At 38.1% G+C, this 13,570-nt stretch overlaps 1 protein-coding gene across 18 annotated transcripts in view; it reads left to right on the top strand.

Annotated features, from left to right (window-relative positions):
- The window catches only part of EPB41L2 (erythrocyte membrane protein band 4.1 like 2), a 135,037-nt gene that overhangs the window by 104,324 nt on the left and 17,143 nt on the right, over positions 1 to 13,570 (top strand). For 9 of the 18 annotated variants that reach the window (XM_076333604.1, XM_076333598.1, XM_076333603.1 and 6 more), the window contains exons 12-15: positions 2,144 to 2,316; positions 5,924 to 6,105; positions 7,666 to 8,310; positions 13,006 to 13,152. In XM_076333604.1, the coding sequence (XP_076189719.1) occupies positions 2,144 to 2,316; positions 5,924 to 6,105; positions 7,666 to 8,310; positions 13,006 to 13,152 (1,147 nt within the window). Of the gene's footprint in view, positions 1 to 2,143; positions 2,317 to 5,923; positions 6,106 to 7,665; positions 8,311 to 10,298; positions 10,332 to 10,565; positions 10,629 to 13,005; positions 13,153 to 13,570 lie in introns of all 18 variants that reach the window. The other 9 variants (XM_076333611.1, XM_076333605.1, XM_076333601.1 and 6 more) reach the window with 3 other exon arrangements.

Raw genomic sequence — 13,570 nt, 5'->3', positions numbered from 1 at the left:
ACAACCAAAAGGCATTGGATTCACTTGTATCAGCTCAACCTTATAGGATTCCAGTAAAATTTTCAAAGAGCAATAATCTGCTTTAAGAAATACAGTCAGAGCACATATCTACATTAATCTTTTGAAGTAAGCTTAGACCGCAACTCTGGATCTTAACCAATGGCTGTAGAAACCTGCTTATAATTCTGCTTTATGATGTTTTATTTGAAATTTTCATGATTGTTTCAGTGTCTCCCCAGAATGCCTTAAAATGGTAAAAGCATTGTCTTCAGTTATTTTATGTAATTAAGCTTGTAACACAAAAAATCCATTCAAATGCCCTTAATCAGGAAGTAATTAGTTCTCTTGTTTTTTCCACATTAAAAGATTAAAAGTTTATCTCAGCAGGGTGGAAGATAAAAATGGCAGTTGATGCTGTAGCCTTGCCAAGAATGGAAAAGAACAGAAAGAACCTTGGAAAAACCCTCTTAGTCTTCTTCCTCTTAATGCATAATACACTCTCTCTTGGAAATAATGTGGAGAAATAAATTGTCACAAAGATTGCATAAGGCTGTTTTATAGAAGCAATGAAAGTGAAGCTTCAGATACTTGTGATTTTATTATATAAGTGGCCTTAGTGCAGAAGGGTGGATTAGTCTGTCTTGAATTCTGTTTCCTTTAAAAATGTGTTGGAACAGATTAGGATTCAGGTGCATGCACATGCATCTTAGGCATGCAGGATTGGATCCTTCTGGCTAGCACTCTGACAAAGCCGTAAACATCCTCTCTTAGAGAAAATGGTAACTTTCTACCTAGCTCACCATTCTTTTTGCTAAGCATCTGAAAATACTTCAGTTGTACTGAAATATCTTTAGAATGACTGTCAGTTTTCAGAACCCACCACTGGATACTGTCTTAACATATGCCCATCTGTGCCATCCCAAGTACAAAAGGTACAGTAGTTGCTGGTTCTGCTTGAAAGAAACTGATGTTCAGTGAGCTTCTCATTTTTTGCAGATCCTCAAATCAAAAAGCTCTATCTGTAATAGTCTGATGGTTTTATACAGAGGGAGAATAGGCCATAGAGTCTGCCATGCTTGGTGAGCATGTATCTGCAGCACTACATTGAGCCAAGGAGCAACATCAAAGACTTTTCTAGAGAAGCTGAGACTGGGAAGAGTTCCTGCAGTGGTGACTGTTTATCCTATCAGCAAGGATGGCACTGGAACAAACAGTACCCTTAGTGTGGAAGCTGATGGCTTAGATTTCAAAAACAAAGTACAAGCAATGAGGGTTAGGCAAATAAGAGCTTGAAGTCCTCATACTGAAGGAAATTCAGGGAGGTATAGAGGACCTATCTCTTCAAAGTCATGTGGTGTCAAAAACTGGTGGAACAAAGCAGAATCCCTCATAGCGAATTCTGCCACATTGTTACTTAGACTTTCTGATATTAACTCTAACACCTGGGTACAAACATACATACCCCGCATTAATAGTACTTGTAACTGGATCTCTTTTTCACCCTTTTCACTATATGCTTTTTTCCCCCCCTCCTTATATCCAGCAAGCATCAGCTTACACCAATCTATAAATGACATTGTAAAGAAACTGGAGTCTCAATCTAGCTTGTTAAACTTCTTACTGTTGAGTCACAACTCTCCAGCCATCTCAATCTTTTTTTCACTCGATACAGCCTTCTATGCAGCTTTGAGATGCCATTCCCTAACTTTGAGGAATAGCAGCTGCCGTATTGGTACCTTGGAATATAGGAAAGACAGTGGAAGTGGGATGTGTAGTTTCTACTATAAGTAGCATTCTAAGGAGAGAGGTCTGAGAGGTATTCTACATGGGCCTATAATGGCCTCAGCTTTCTAGAAAAAATACCATTTAACCAAGATAGCACCAAAAGATAAGGATCCCAGATGCTTAGTCATACTGTGGAAAATGTGATGATTATCAGCATCACTTCAATTCCAACTGTAAATAATAAATAACATGCATTGTTTTAAAGTTCTTCTCAGAGTTTATGGTAGAATCCTTTCTTGGAGTGCACAAATCATGCTTGGTGAACTAAAGTTAAAACATAATAAGTAGCTTTAAAGTACCTCATTAAACACATAAAATAAAGCCTTTTTAACTGACTTTCCTCATATTTACTTTTTAGACTGGTATCACCAGAACAGCCTCCAAAAGCAAAGTTTCTAACCTTGGGTTCCAAGTTCCGCTACAGTGGACGTACGCAAGCACAGACACGACAGGCTAGCAACCTCATAGACAGACCAGCTCCGTACTTCGAGCGCACTTCAAGCAAACGTGTTTCCAGGAGCCTTGATGGAGGTATTTCTTCAGTGTAATGATTACATTATGGGTTGTCACTCTGATCTGACCAGTATTCAAAAATGTTGACATTATGGATGGCCAGAATATCAATTGACAAATCTATGAATTTCAGTTTCTGATGGGTGATGTGAGGAGTAGCCACTTTGGTTACTTGTCAATTTTAGGTGACCTAAACAGTAAGTTAAGTCACTGTCTAAATTGTATGGCACTGCTGTGACTATACAGAGGATTCTATATTGGACGTACAGCATCTGTGTTCTCTACTCCTATCTGTTTTACAGGATAGGCATGCACTATATGCTGTTGACTAGAATTGTTTGGTCAGCGGCATCTTTTGGGCTCTGGGTTGGCCTGAGTACCTCTCTACACCAAACAGAAAAGGCAGAACAAGTTCTTTTTTAGTTTTGTATCATTTTGTTCAGTGTATTGTAATCCTAGTATATTTATTCGTTACTTCTGTGTTTAGTTAACAAGTTTTATGTTGAGGTTGTTTGAATAGCTAAAATTTTTATGTCGTTACTGGTGTTTGGTCTCTTTGAGCAGAAATACCTTCTGGTTTCCTTTATTGGAAACAGGCATGCTTTCCAAAGGCAGGTATAACAGCAGTATGTGTGAGAGATGTAGAAGCACATGTTTTACTCTAAATCACTTCTGAAATAACTATAAGGTACCAAAATTCTTCAGAAAAGTGATGTGAAGCTTCACTTTTATGCTAGTGAAGTTGTGTATGCCTGAATATAAGTGAACTGTGACAATGGTATGACTTTAGCTACAATTCAGCTGTTAACTTTACCTTTTTTCTCCAAAAATCTTTTACTTAGAAGACTTTTACTTCTGCAAATATTCATTCTTCTATACTGGGACAAATGAGCAAACTGTGACACTTGCTTGGGAAGCGTGCAAAGTCTTACCTTCTGAGAACCTAAGCAAAAATAAGAGGCAAAAGTGCTTGTCCTGGTAGTGTGTGATGAGTCCTTGTGACAACCAAAAGACTCGTCACCACATCGGTGGTACTGTCTGCGTTGGTTTTAGTTCCTGTGCTTCTTTTGGTTAGAAACAATTTGATTTCTGCCCAACTCTCAGAGGTTGTATCAGCAAGCCTTTCTGAGATCCCTTGTGCATCATCTGAAGAATACAGAGGTGTATGCATGTGTGTTCAGGCCCAAACTTTCATTCTTATGGAGCCATCACAGTCAAAATTTTGAGCATGATGAAACATTGCTCTTGGTTTTCCTTTTTTTCCCCTTAATCATCTTTGGTTTCATCTCAAATGAAACCAGCTATTCCTGGCAGCATTTAAGGCATCTTGCTGGTGTTGCCATCTGCAGGCTGTAATCGTTTTAAACTACATTCATTCAAAGTCAAACTTGGAACAGGCTGCCCAGGGAAGTGGTGGAGTCCCCATCCCTGGAGGTATTTAAAAGACGAGTAGATGAGGCACTTAGGGACATGGTTTAGTGGACATGGTGGTGTTGGGTCGACAGTTGGACTCGATGATCTTAGAGGTCTTTTCCAACCTCAATGATTCTATGATTCTATGATTAAATATTGTTCTTTCTTTAGGCAGTAGTCCAGATGTAGGTTCACCTGTGAGTGTGCACTTGAAAGGAGAAATCCTGTAGAGGGTGCGCTTGCACTCTGCCTCTCCTTTGTGAGCAGCATGTCCAGTGCCATTGTTCATCCCAAATACCTGGAGTTGTGTACTCATCCTTGTAAGGGTTACTCTTGCTCCGCTCCCACCTCGCCCTCACTAGAGGGACTGCAGCATGCTGGAGGAATGGGCTGAAAGGAACCTTATAAAATTCAACAAAAATAAATGCAAAGTCCTGCATCTGAGGAGGAGTAACACCATACACCAGTACATGCTGGGAGACCAACTGCACTGAAAGCAGCTTTGCAGAAAAGGATCTGGGGACTCCTGCTGGACAAGTTGAACATGCGTCAACAGTGTGCCCTTACAGCAAAGAAGGTCAACTGTATCCTGGGCTGTATTAGCAAGAGCATAGCCAGCACATGAGAAGAAATTATTATTCCTCTCTATTCAGTACTTTGTAAAGACCATATCTGGAGTACTGTGTCCATCTTTGGGCTCCCCAGCATTAGATGGGCATTGATATATTGCAACGAGCCCAGTAAGGGCCACCAAGCTGGCCAGAGGGCTGGTGGCCCATAATGCATGAGGAGAGGCTGAGGGAACTGTGGTCCTTCAGCTTTAAGAAGAGAAGGCTGTGGTGAGATACTGCTGTCTACAGCTACCTACAGGGAAGGTATAGAACAGACAGAGCCACGCTTTTCTCAGAGGTGCTCAGTGATAAGGCAATGGGGAGTGCCTGCAAGTTGAGACACAGCAAATTTCAGTTAGAAATAAAAATTTTTTTAGTTTGTTTAAAAAGACCTTGGATATGCTCAAAACTCAACTGGACAAGTCCCTGAGCAACCTGGTCAAATTGGACCTGCTCTGAGCAGGGGGTTGGACTAGCTGACCTCCAGATGTTCCTTCCAACCTAAATTACTCTGTGATTTGTCCAAAGTTACTTGTGGAACTTGAGGGACGTATACCCAAGAAATGCTCTATTTGCCACCTAAGAAGGGATCAGAAGCTTAAATTGCAGAACTTACTACTAGAGAGACCCTGAAGGCCTAACATCCCAAATCCCACATTTGCCATTAGCTGGCCTTGGCTTCTTCGCAGCCTAAGGGAGTCTTTGATGTGGAGCTGACACTGTTTTCAAAAGAGGATATCCCTCAAAGGTACTTCAAGAAATGCCTCTTCCTCTCAACTTTCTGTACCTTGGCTTTGTAAAGTCAAGGCACATGGAGGTATTACAGAAGATTGCTAAATTAATTAAGTTTATATCAAAGTTGTGTTTATTAAAGCTGCTTGATTTAATGAATTCTCCTGTATTTCATTACTACTATTTTTACTGAGCCAGTCATCCTGATATAAAAAAAAAAAAGCCATCCTGCTCATTAATCCTATTATGCTGAATCAAATAAGAGAAAAAACTAATTTAAGGCCTTTCACTCTCTTGTGCTTTGACTATATTCAACTATACATATTCAGTGTTTCCCCCTTCCATTTTTTGCAAGGATATAAGGAGGAAGAGTCTTACTTTCACTGAGCTGTTGTTTCTGCAGTTTTGCTAAGGCTCCAGAATAAAAATACTGTGACAGTTATATGCATAGCTGTTTATATATTGCATTAAAACAGTCTTCTCAAAATAGTGAATTTCCACAAAACACTGTTGCCTGTTTCTCTCTTTTGTTATTGTGATTTACACAGTCACAAGAACAGTACCTTCAATTTATCTTCCAAGACTAATCAGAAAGTTGGTAATTAAATACCTACCTGATATCATGAGGGTTTTTTTCCCTTGCATAGTAAGTGCACGTTATATGACAAGGGTACATTGCTGTTCATATCAGTGCAATGAGAACCATAGACTTTTTGCTAAGCTAAGAAACTGAAAAATACTGTATCACTCAATAACTAGCCTGTATTGCTCATTGCTGCCATCACCATAAAATAATTCTGTTAAGAAGTCTTAAAAACAAAATATTCCAACTTACCCCAATTAACCAAAATTATTTTGTTCTCTAATAGCTCCCATGGGTGTCTCAGATCAAAGTCTGCTAAGAGACTTCCCTGCTGCTGGAGGGCAGGCTGCTGGAGATAAAATCATTGACATTGAAGCTGCCGGTCAGGCCAAGTTAAAAGAAGGTGGCAGAGAAGAAGATGGAAGCCCAGTCAAAACTCCGCAATTAGAATTGACTCAGGATGGAAAGGTATGGCTGACTTTCACACCAAAATTATTTGTTCATGTGGTGTGTGTCCATGTGTGGTTATTTAGTGCCTATCACTTCTGAGTATCATACAGAACACCATATTAAAATATTAAAGGAAAATTGCCAGCTGCTTTCTGTAGGTTTAACTTAATGTAAGTGTATGTAAACAAAAGAGAATACAAACTTCTGAACGGCATTGACCTAGGGTTTCTTTTATTGCTCTGAATTTAATTTGAATGCTCAGTAAGCTTTCATGAGTTCTTGAAAAAAATGTTTCAAAGGGTAAATAATGTTTTATTCATTTCCTTAGTTTGTTTAGACTTTAAAAAAAGTTGTTAGTATATCCACAGTTGTGTACATTCTACAAAGTTGGGTATATTATGACTGTGTTTAATTACCGTAGGTAACAGTATTGTTTTAGTAGCCATTGAAGAGTTATTTCATCCTTTAAAAACTTTTATGTTGACTGAGAAGTAGATTTCTGTGAAAAGTTGAGTACTTTGGTCTGTTCCTGTTGCTAACAACCATTTGCTTGTCTTGTTTGTTTGAGCTACTGGGGGAATAGGTCAAAAAATTAAATTTAGATCTTGTATGATTTGATGTAAAAATTTCTTTCCAAAGTGTCAGCTAAAATCTGCTGCTCTTCTCTCTTGGAGATCATTTCTATTTCTGGCAGTTCTCCAGAACTTTCTTTCATATTTAAGGAGTAATTTTGTTTTCAAACATTTTTGCAAGTTAGCTACCCATTTGATTCCTAGGGGGACTGCTGAGTTTCTCTGTGCGGTTCACATGTTCCCACTGCATTCAAGTGTAGGAAGGGAACAAATACCAACAGTTGCATTTTTTTTGTTTGCTGGCAAGTTGAAATAATTTTGAATTAGCCTAGGAAAAAGGCACACACAGAGTTTCTTTATGGGAGAAAAACGGTAAAATAAATTACGATGTTTTGACTTTGGGCTTGGTAAAATGGTGATACTCCCTTGTTTTCAAAGTGGCAGTATCTTTCAATATTTTAACCAAAAGAAGGAGAAAAAAAAAAAAAAGCCGTATTTTGGGAAGTTGTTCCAGGAAGCTGTTCAGTAAGGTTTTGTTACACATGCCAATTCTGTGAACAGCTTTCTTTCCCCCCTAGCGCAGATACTTCTTTTCCTTTCTGGCTCTCTTTAAGTCTTGGAGGAAATGGTTATAAACCCGAGAATCAAAGTGCCAGCTTGTCTTTCGTGTACTGCACTGTCCTCTGACCTTTCTGCCAAAGCTTTGAATGTCTGTCCGCTTCCATCTGTTCTAAGTGACTATTACAGTTCAAAAGTGCACAGTTCTTTACAGCCTGAGAACAAAACATTCGTACTGGGTTCCTTTCATAATCCACAGAAGTAAACAAGTTTTGCTGCTTGTAAAACACAAGGGGATTTCTATTTTTATTTGGCATTTCTATTGCATTAGTAGAGCTATCCCTGCTTCTAAGTAAAAATTTTCACTAACTAATAATTTCTTTTTTTTCCCTCTTCTTGTGCCTTCAAACCTGCATTTTGCTGTGCTTTCATTTTCCACTGTGCACAGAATTTTTTTCTTCAGCTCACTCACATACACCCATCATCACTACCCATCCATTCTGTGTCATCCCATCTCACAAACCTATCACCTGTCCCTGAGATGGACATGCTTTCAGATATTTCAGAGGAAGATCCTTTTGGGGAGCCCCTCCTTACCATCCCAGACATCTCAGAGTGCAATTCCATGAAAGAAACACCAGATCATAATAAAAACAATATAGCTTCACCGAATATCTTTGAATCTATGAGACCCCTGGCTAGTCGAGGCTCCCCTGCTGTGGAGGGAAAAATCCATACAAATGACTACAAAAGCACCGAGTTGTGTGTCTCATGCAGCTTTATCAGATGCTTTTCTTTTAGTTTCCGTTCGCTGCTTGATGAGGATGGTTATATTACTTTTCCTAGCCTTCCTGATGTTTGCATCTCTTTCCTCCCACCTGGCCTTCAGCACTATATTCCTATTACCTCTCCTTCCTTCATCCCCTCTTTTCTCCTTATCTTTGTGCTACTTCTGTCTGCTTTCCAGTCTATTCCTTTTTCACTCACATTTTCCCTTCCTCTCGCTCTGTCGCTCTGCTACCTGGAGCCTAAGGCGACTTACTTTAGTGCCTCTAATGACAATGACCTGAATGACAAAGCAGAGGAAGAGGAGGTGTGTAATTTTCTTGCTTAAATGTTGACACTTGCACATAGCTTTTATGCTTGTTCTCCCAGAGGCTTGCTCAGTTTTGCACACTTCCTAGTATAGGGATATGTCTATGTACATGCCTGTATATATAAATACACACACACACACATGTGTATCTGTATCTTTCTAACTTTTCTCATTTGTGAAAAGTTGCCATTGTGAGATTTTTAGTCAATAGATAGCTGGTGGTTTTTCTGCCTGAATTCCTACAGCATGCATAATTTCATTAGATTCCACAGATACTGCGCTGCAGTTAAGAGTTGCTTTGTAGTTCAAAATGTTTATGAGCACATAAATCTGAATACTGAAAGTGCCGTATAATAGATGTAATATATAATGTGTAATAATAGATATATTATTACTTGATACTCTTTGCAAGTTGTCCTGCTTGCACTATGAGTTTGTGTTAAAATGCATGTCTCCTGCATGCATTGACTGGAATGCACCTCTCCAAAGTTCTGTTTAGCTCTGAAAAGTGAAATTCCTAAAAGCTGAATTCAAAAAACTGTGAATGCTTTAAAACCAGCTTTTTTGTTATTCCAGATTTCAGATGTTTCTGCTCTACAAGGGTGTGTGCAAAGTTGAGTCTGTCCAAGGCACTATTTTTTTTTTCAGTGCTTTGATTAATCTCTAGCAGCAGTTAAGGTGGAGACTGTGTTCATTAGCTGGGATTGCAGGTTGTGTCAGACTTTAATCACTGGAGTCTGAACATGCTTTGAAATACACTGTTAAAATTGCTGTACAGAAGCCTCAGTCACACTAATACGTTGCTCTGATCATCTGGAGTGGTTGACAAAATGTCTCCTTTCCTGAAGTCTACTGTGCGTGTTACAGCAATATCACTAGAAAAAGGTGGTTTATTTTGATCTTCAAAGGAAATATGAAACCAAATATTATAGAATCAAAAAGGGGGAGGGCCTGTTCAATGTTACATTTAACAGTTTGTTAAATTGATTAAATCAATACAGTGTACATATTAAAAACATGCTAAATACGACATGATGCCATTAAAAATACCAGTCTAAGTTTAAAATAAGGGAAAACATGACTTTAAAGACTTTCTCAATTTTTCTCTAACCTAATTCAATACATCATTTTTAACATAAAGTTGCAGAAAATAGAACCCCAGATAAGCGAGAAATGAATAAAAATGCAATATGTACCACGTTATGTGTGCATTCACACAGAATCCAAATGCAACAGTATGTGCAATAAGTAAACACCTCTTCAAATTTATGCACTTGCAGAGTGTTGACTTCTAAATGCACCTTTTCCTAAGATTAGCAGTTGATATCTGTACCTGTGGAAAGACTGGGAAGTGGTTTGCTTTTTAAAGAATGCCGTTCCTTAAGGCATTCAGAATATTTGTAGGTAAGATACGAAGATTAGCTATCATTTCCAACAGAGTGCATTGCAGTTTGAGGAAGGATATATTCACCTAAAAAGGGGGGTGGGGTGCAAATAACTCATCCCAAGACAGCAACATTCTGAAAATAATTAAGACAATTTGTAAATACAGTATTTAGGTGTTTGACTTGAATCCTAGACTCCCTTACCAAAAGAACTCATGCACTAGATTCCATTTTCCCATCAACTTGTTGCAGAGTTTAAGGTGCTTACCATAGAAATTACGCATATCATTTTTTTTCTTTACTCATTCTTAAATTTCCATCTGGGAAAACACTGAAAAGTACAGCAAGAAAGGGACATAGTATGAAACTTCCATTTTTCATGCCACTTATGCCAAATATTACTTCAGCCATTCTACAACAATGTAGGTGAAGGAAGACCAAAGTCGCTTAATAATTTCAACAACATCTGGGGCCGAAACAGTAAAGGTCTGTAAATATAGCACGCTTTGCAGCATTTACAAAGAGATGAAGCCTCTGTGTTAGTATGTAAGCGTATGTTAACGGTTCCTTTTCTTGATAATTTGCCACGTGCTCACATAGGTGGAATCTGAAGAGGAGGAAGCACAGCAGAAGGTGCATGGTTGTTTTTTTACAATTAAATCTGACTGTAGCTGCCTGCCTTGTTAGCATCCTAAATTTTCTGCGGATTTAGTCTGAATAGTGCCTTTTGACCGTACCATTTTATTTCCTTTATTTAACTGTCTGATTCTAAGGGTCTTTTTTTATTTACTTGCTGTACATTTTATGTTCATTTTGTTTTGTTTTGTTTTGTTTTGTTTTTTGTGTGTGTGTACCTTAATTTCACAGAGCAATTCCTTGAGAGTAGACGGGGAAAATATTTATGTCAGACATAGCAATTTAATGTTGGAGGTTTGTATATAATATAAGAAACACTTTCCCTTTTCACGGGCTGCCAGGCTGCATGGGATGGGAGGTCACCTGCAGGCTGTTACGGACACAGTGCATGAAGTGCATGGGGGAAAAACAGCTTGGAAATGTTGCATGTTATCATTCTAGTTTCCAAGTTAAATTAAAAACAAAATAAAACAAAACAAAAACAAACCACCAAAAAATTCCAAACAAACAAAAACCCCCTTCAGCTTGAATGTTGAATGTACATTTTGTATATTTTTGCTAGATGTTTTCAAGGTGGCAACTGGGAATAATAGCCCTATTTAGATAAAGCAACACATGGGTCCAATTCATAATCCTAAATGGGATTTTTTTATACATTGCTCCTTAATGTGTGCATCTTCTGTTGAGCAGGGTTTCTAGTTTTCACCAGTTTAATAAACATTTATCAAATACATTATCTGAATAAATGGAGTTAGTAAGGCACAAGCAGTGATGGAAGTATGGAAAAACTAATTGTGGTTCTGACACTCATTGATTTTTAGGAGTTTTGAGAAAGGTATGTGAGGATCAGGTTTTTAAAGCGAATGTTTAGATTTGCTTCAGAAATCTTTGCCTTATTTTTTCAGTTTTCAAATGGAAGTAATTCTTGCTTCCTAAAGGTTGGCTTTCATTGAAGATGAGCAACAACAAAGAGCTTTGAACAGTATGTTAATATGTAGTGCTTTGTCACTGAAGTAGAGATTTTTATTTTAAGAATTTCCATATAGTCTGTTAATCTGGATTATTTTATCAAAGATTGTCTGTAGTTATAATCAGTGTCATTTAACTTGTGGTTAATAACATAAACTAGTAACTGAAGAAAGTTTAGAAAATCCTACTGCTGTCTTTAATGTATTTTATTCATCCAGATGGGGCTATAAATAATTCCCTTTGTCACAAAAACTGTCTTTTTAAAAATCATTGGTTTTGTTCAGTAATAAGGAGATGTATGGATCGCAGTAACCCAACTAATACATTTTTTTTGCTTTTTGCAGCTTTTGATCATTATTGAAACTTTGCTTGTATATAACTTACTAAAGCACTGAAAGTGTGCATTGCGTGTGCTTTGATCAAGTCCAAGAAACGTGCCTGGTGTCAAGCCAAGACAGGTTTTAAAATTACAACATGATTGTTACAAGCTTCAGTTGGGTAATAGAATGGCTTTTGCATAAGGTTTTACTTCACTCAGAAAATACGTACTTCAGGGGGACATATTTAATGTCTCGTTTGTTAGTCCTAGATTAAAAGCGAAGCATTGGTCCTGTGACAATATGAACCTACTGAGTTGCCACAAGGGGAGAGGTTCTTAGTGTTCAAAGTGCACAGATTATGAAAGCAGAGTGAAATCTGCTCTTCCCACCAAAGCCCAGCATTGTATTTAAAGGATAATGAATTTCCAAGAGAGCTAAGCAGATAGATTTTTGCCTGCTTACCAGAACAGTTATGTTTCTGTATAGCTCCTGATCCTTATGTCTGCTCCTGTATCTGGTATAAGGTGAAAGACTAGTTTGTAGTTATTTGATCCAAGGTGCTGCAGCTTAGTCTCTGTGGGTCATCACAAAATCGAATTTGATATTCACGCTGTGGTGTCCCCTTTGGCACTTGCCTATGTAGGTGCAATTTAGAGAGAACATCTCTTTGGTATTGGTGTGCACAAAAACTATCCCTACTTGAGTGCTGTGTCTGCTGTCAGGTTCTTAAATGTGGAATTGGCAGATACCAGGCTTTAAGTCTTTAAATGTGATTCTTCCAGCAAATTTAAGCCTACATGACAGGCACAATGAGTAGTCCCTCTGAAGTTAAGCAGGTGTTAGCTGCTTGCATATTTGGCCCTGTAGAATTGTCTTCACAGAAGTATTTTTCATGGAGCTCGTAATATCAAGAAAGATGCATTTTTATAATGCTTCTTGGGTTAGACTATTCTTTCTTCCAGCTGCCTTCAGTAATGTTCGTTGTGCAATATCCCAAAACACTTGCTTCTGTGCTTACAAATTTTAGATGAAAACAAGCAATTACTGGAAGTTATTATTGTTTCATAGAGCTAGTAGTTTCATGTTTTGGATGAAAATAGCCCTCTGTTAAATAACCATGCACGGCATTCATTTTCCTTTGCCTTAAAATATGGAAGAAACAGTGTATGAGTGGCCCTTCATTACAAAAACAAAACAAAAAAAATCTTAGTTCCCGTATAGCCTTAAACTTCTTTATTTTAAGGCACTCCAAAGAAGAATAGCTCTTCAGACACAAGGCACTTTCCTTGGTTTGGTTTCTTTTTTTTTCTTTTTTTTTTCCAGTTAAGTTTGCTTTTGTTGTTGTGTTTTGTCCTACTTTGTTTTACGTTGCGGGTTGCTAGGACCTGGATAAGACCCAGGACGACTTACTGAAACACCAGGCTAGCATTAGTGAGCTCAAGCGCAATTTCATGGAATCCACACCTGAACCACGCCCAAATGAGTGGGAAAAGCGGCGTATCACACCTCTGTCCCTACAGACACAAGGGGTATGTCACTGCAGACGCTTGTCCGCATGTGTTTCTGTACAACCCTGTATGTAATATAGTAAATGCAGTTTGTCCTTTAGATTAACACTTTCTTTGGCTAATGTAATATTTGTTTATACTAAGTATACATTAACTTTTTACCACTTAGCATTGGACTGGACTTTAAATAATGTGTGGAACTTTATCATTCTACAAGAACAACTGAATTAGAATCACTAGAAAAAAATGGAGGTGATGGCAGTATTTTCCTGTGTGTTAAGGACATCTTAAATGTCACTCTGATTTACACAGATTGATGGAGTGACAATAGAACTTTTCCCTCCTTTTCCCCCTCTTTAACTCTTCATAGACAGCTTGTGCATAAGCACACACACAGCCTGTGTGTTGTTTCAGAAGGGCTTTACATGATCGGTTAATT

This window comes from Aptenodytes patagonicus, chromosome 3 (assembly GCF_965638725.1).
Source record: "Aptenodytes patagonicus chromosome 3, bAptPat1.pri.cur, whole genome shotgun sequence".
NCBI lineage: Eukaryota > Metazoa > Chordata > Aves > Sphenisciformes > Spheniscidae > Aptenodytes > Aptenodytes patagonicus.
This window is presented reverse-complemented; position numbering and strand designations above follow the sequence as displayed.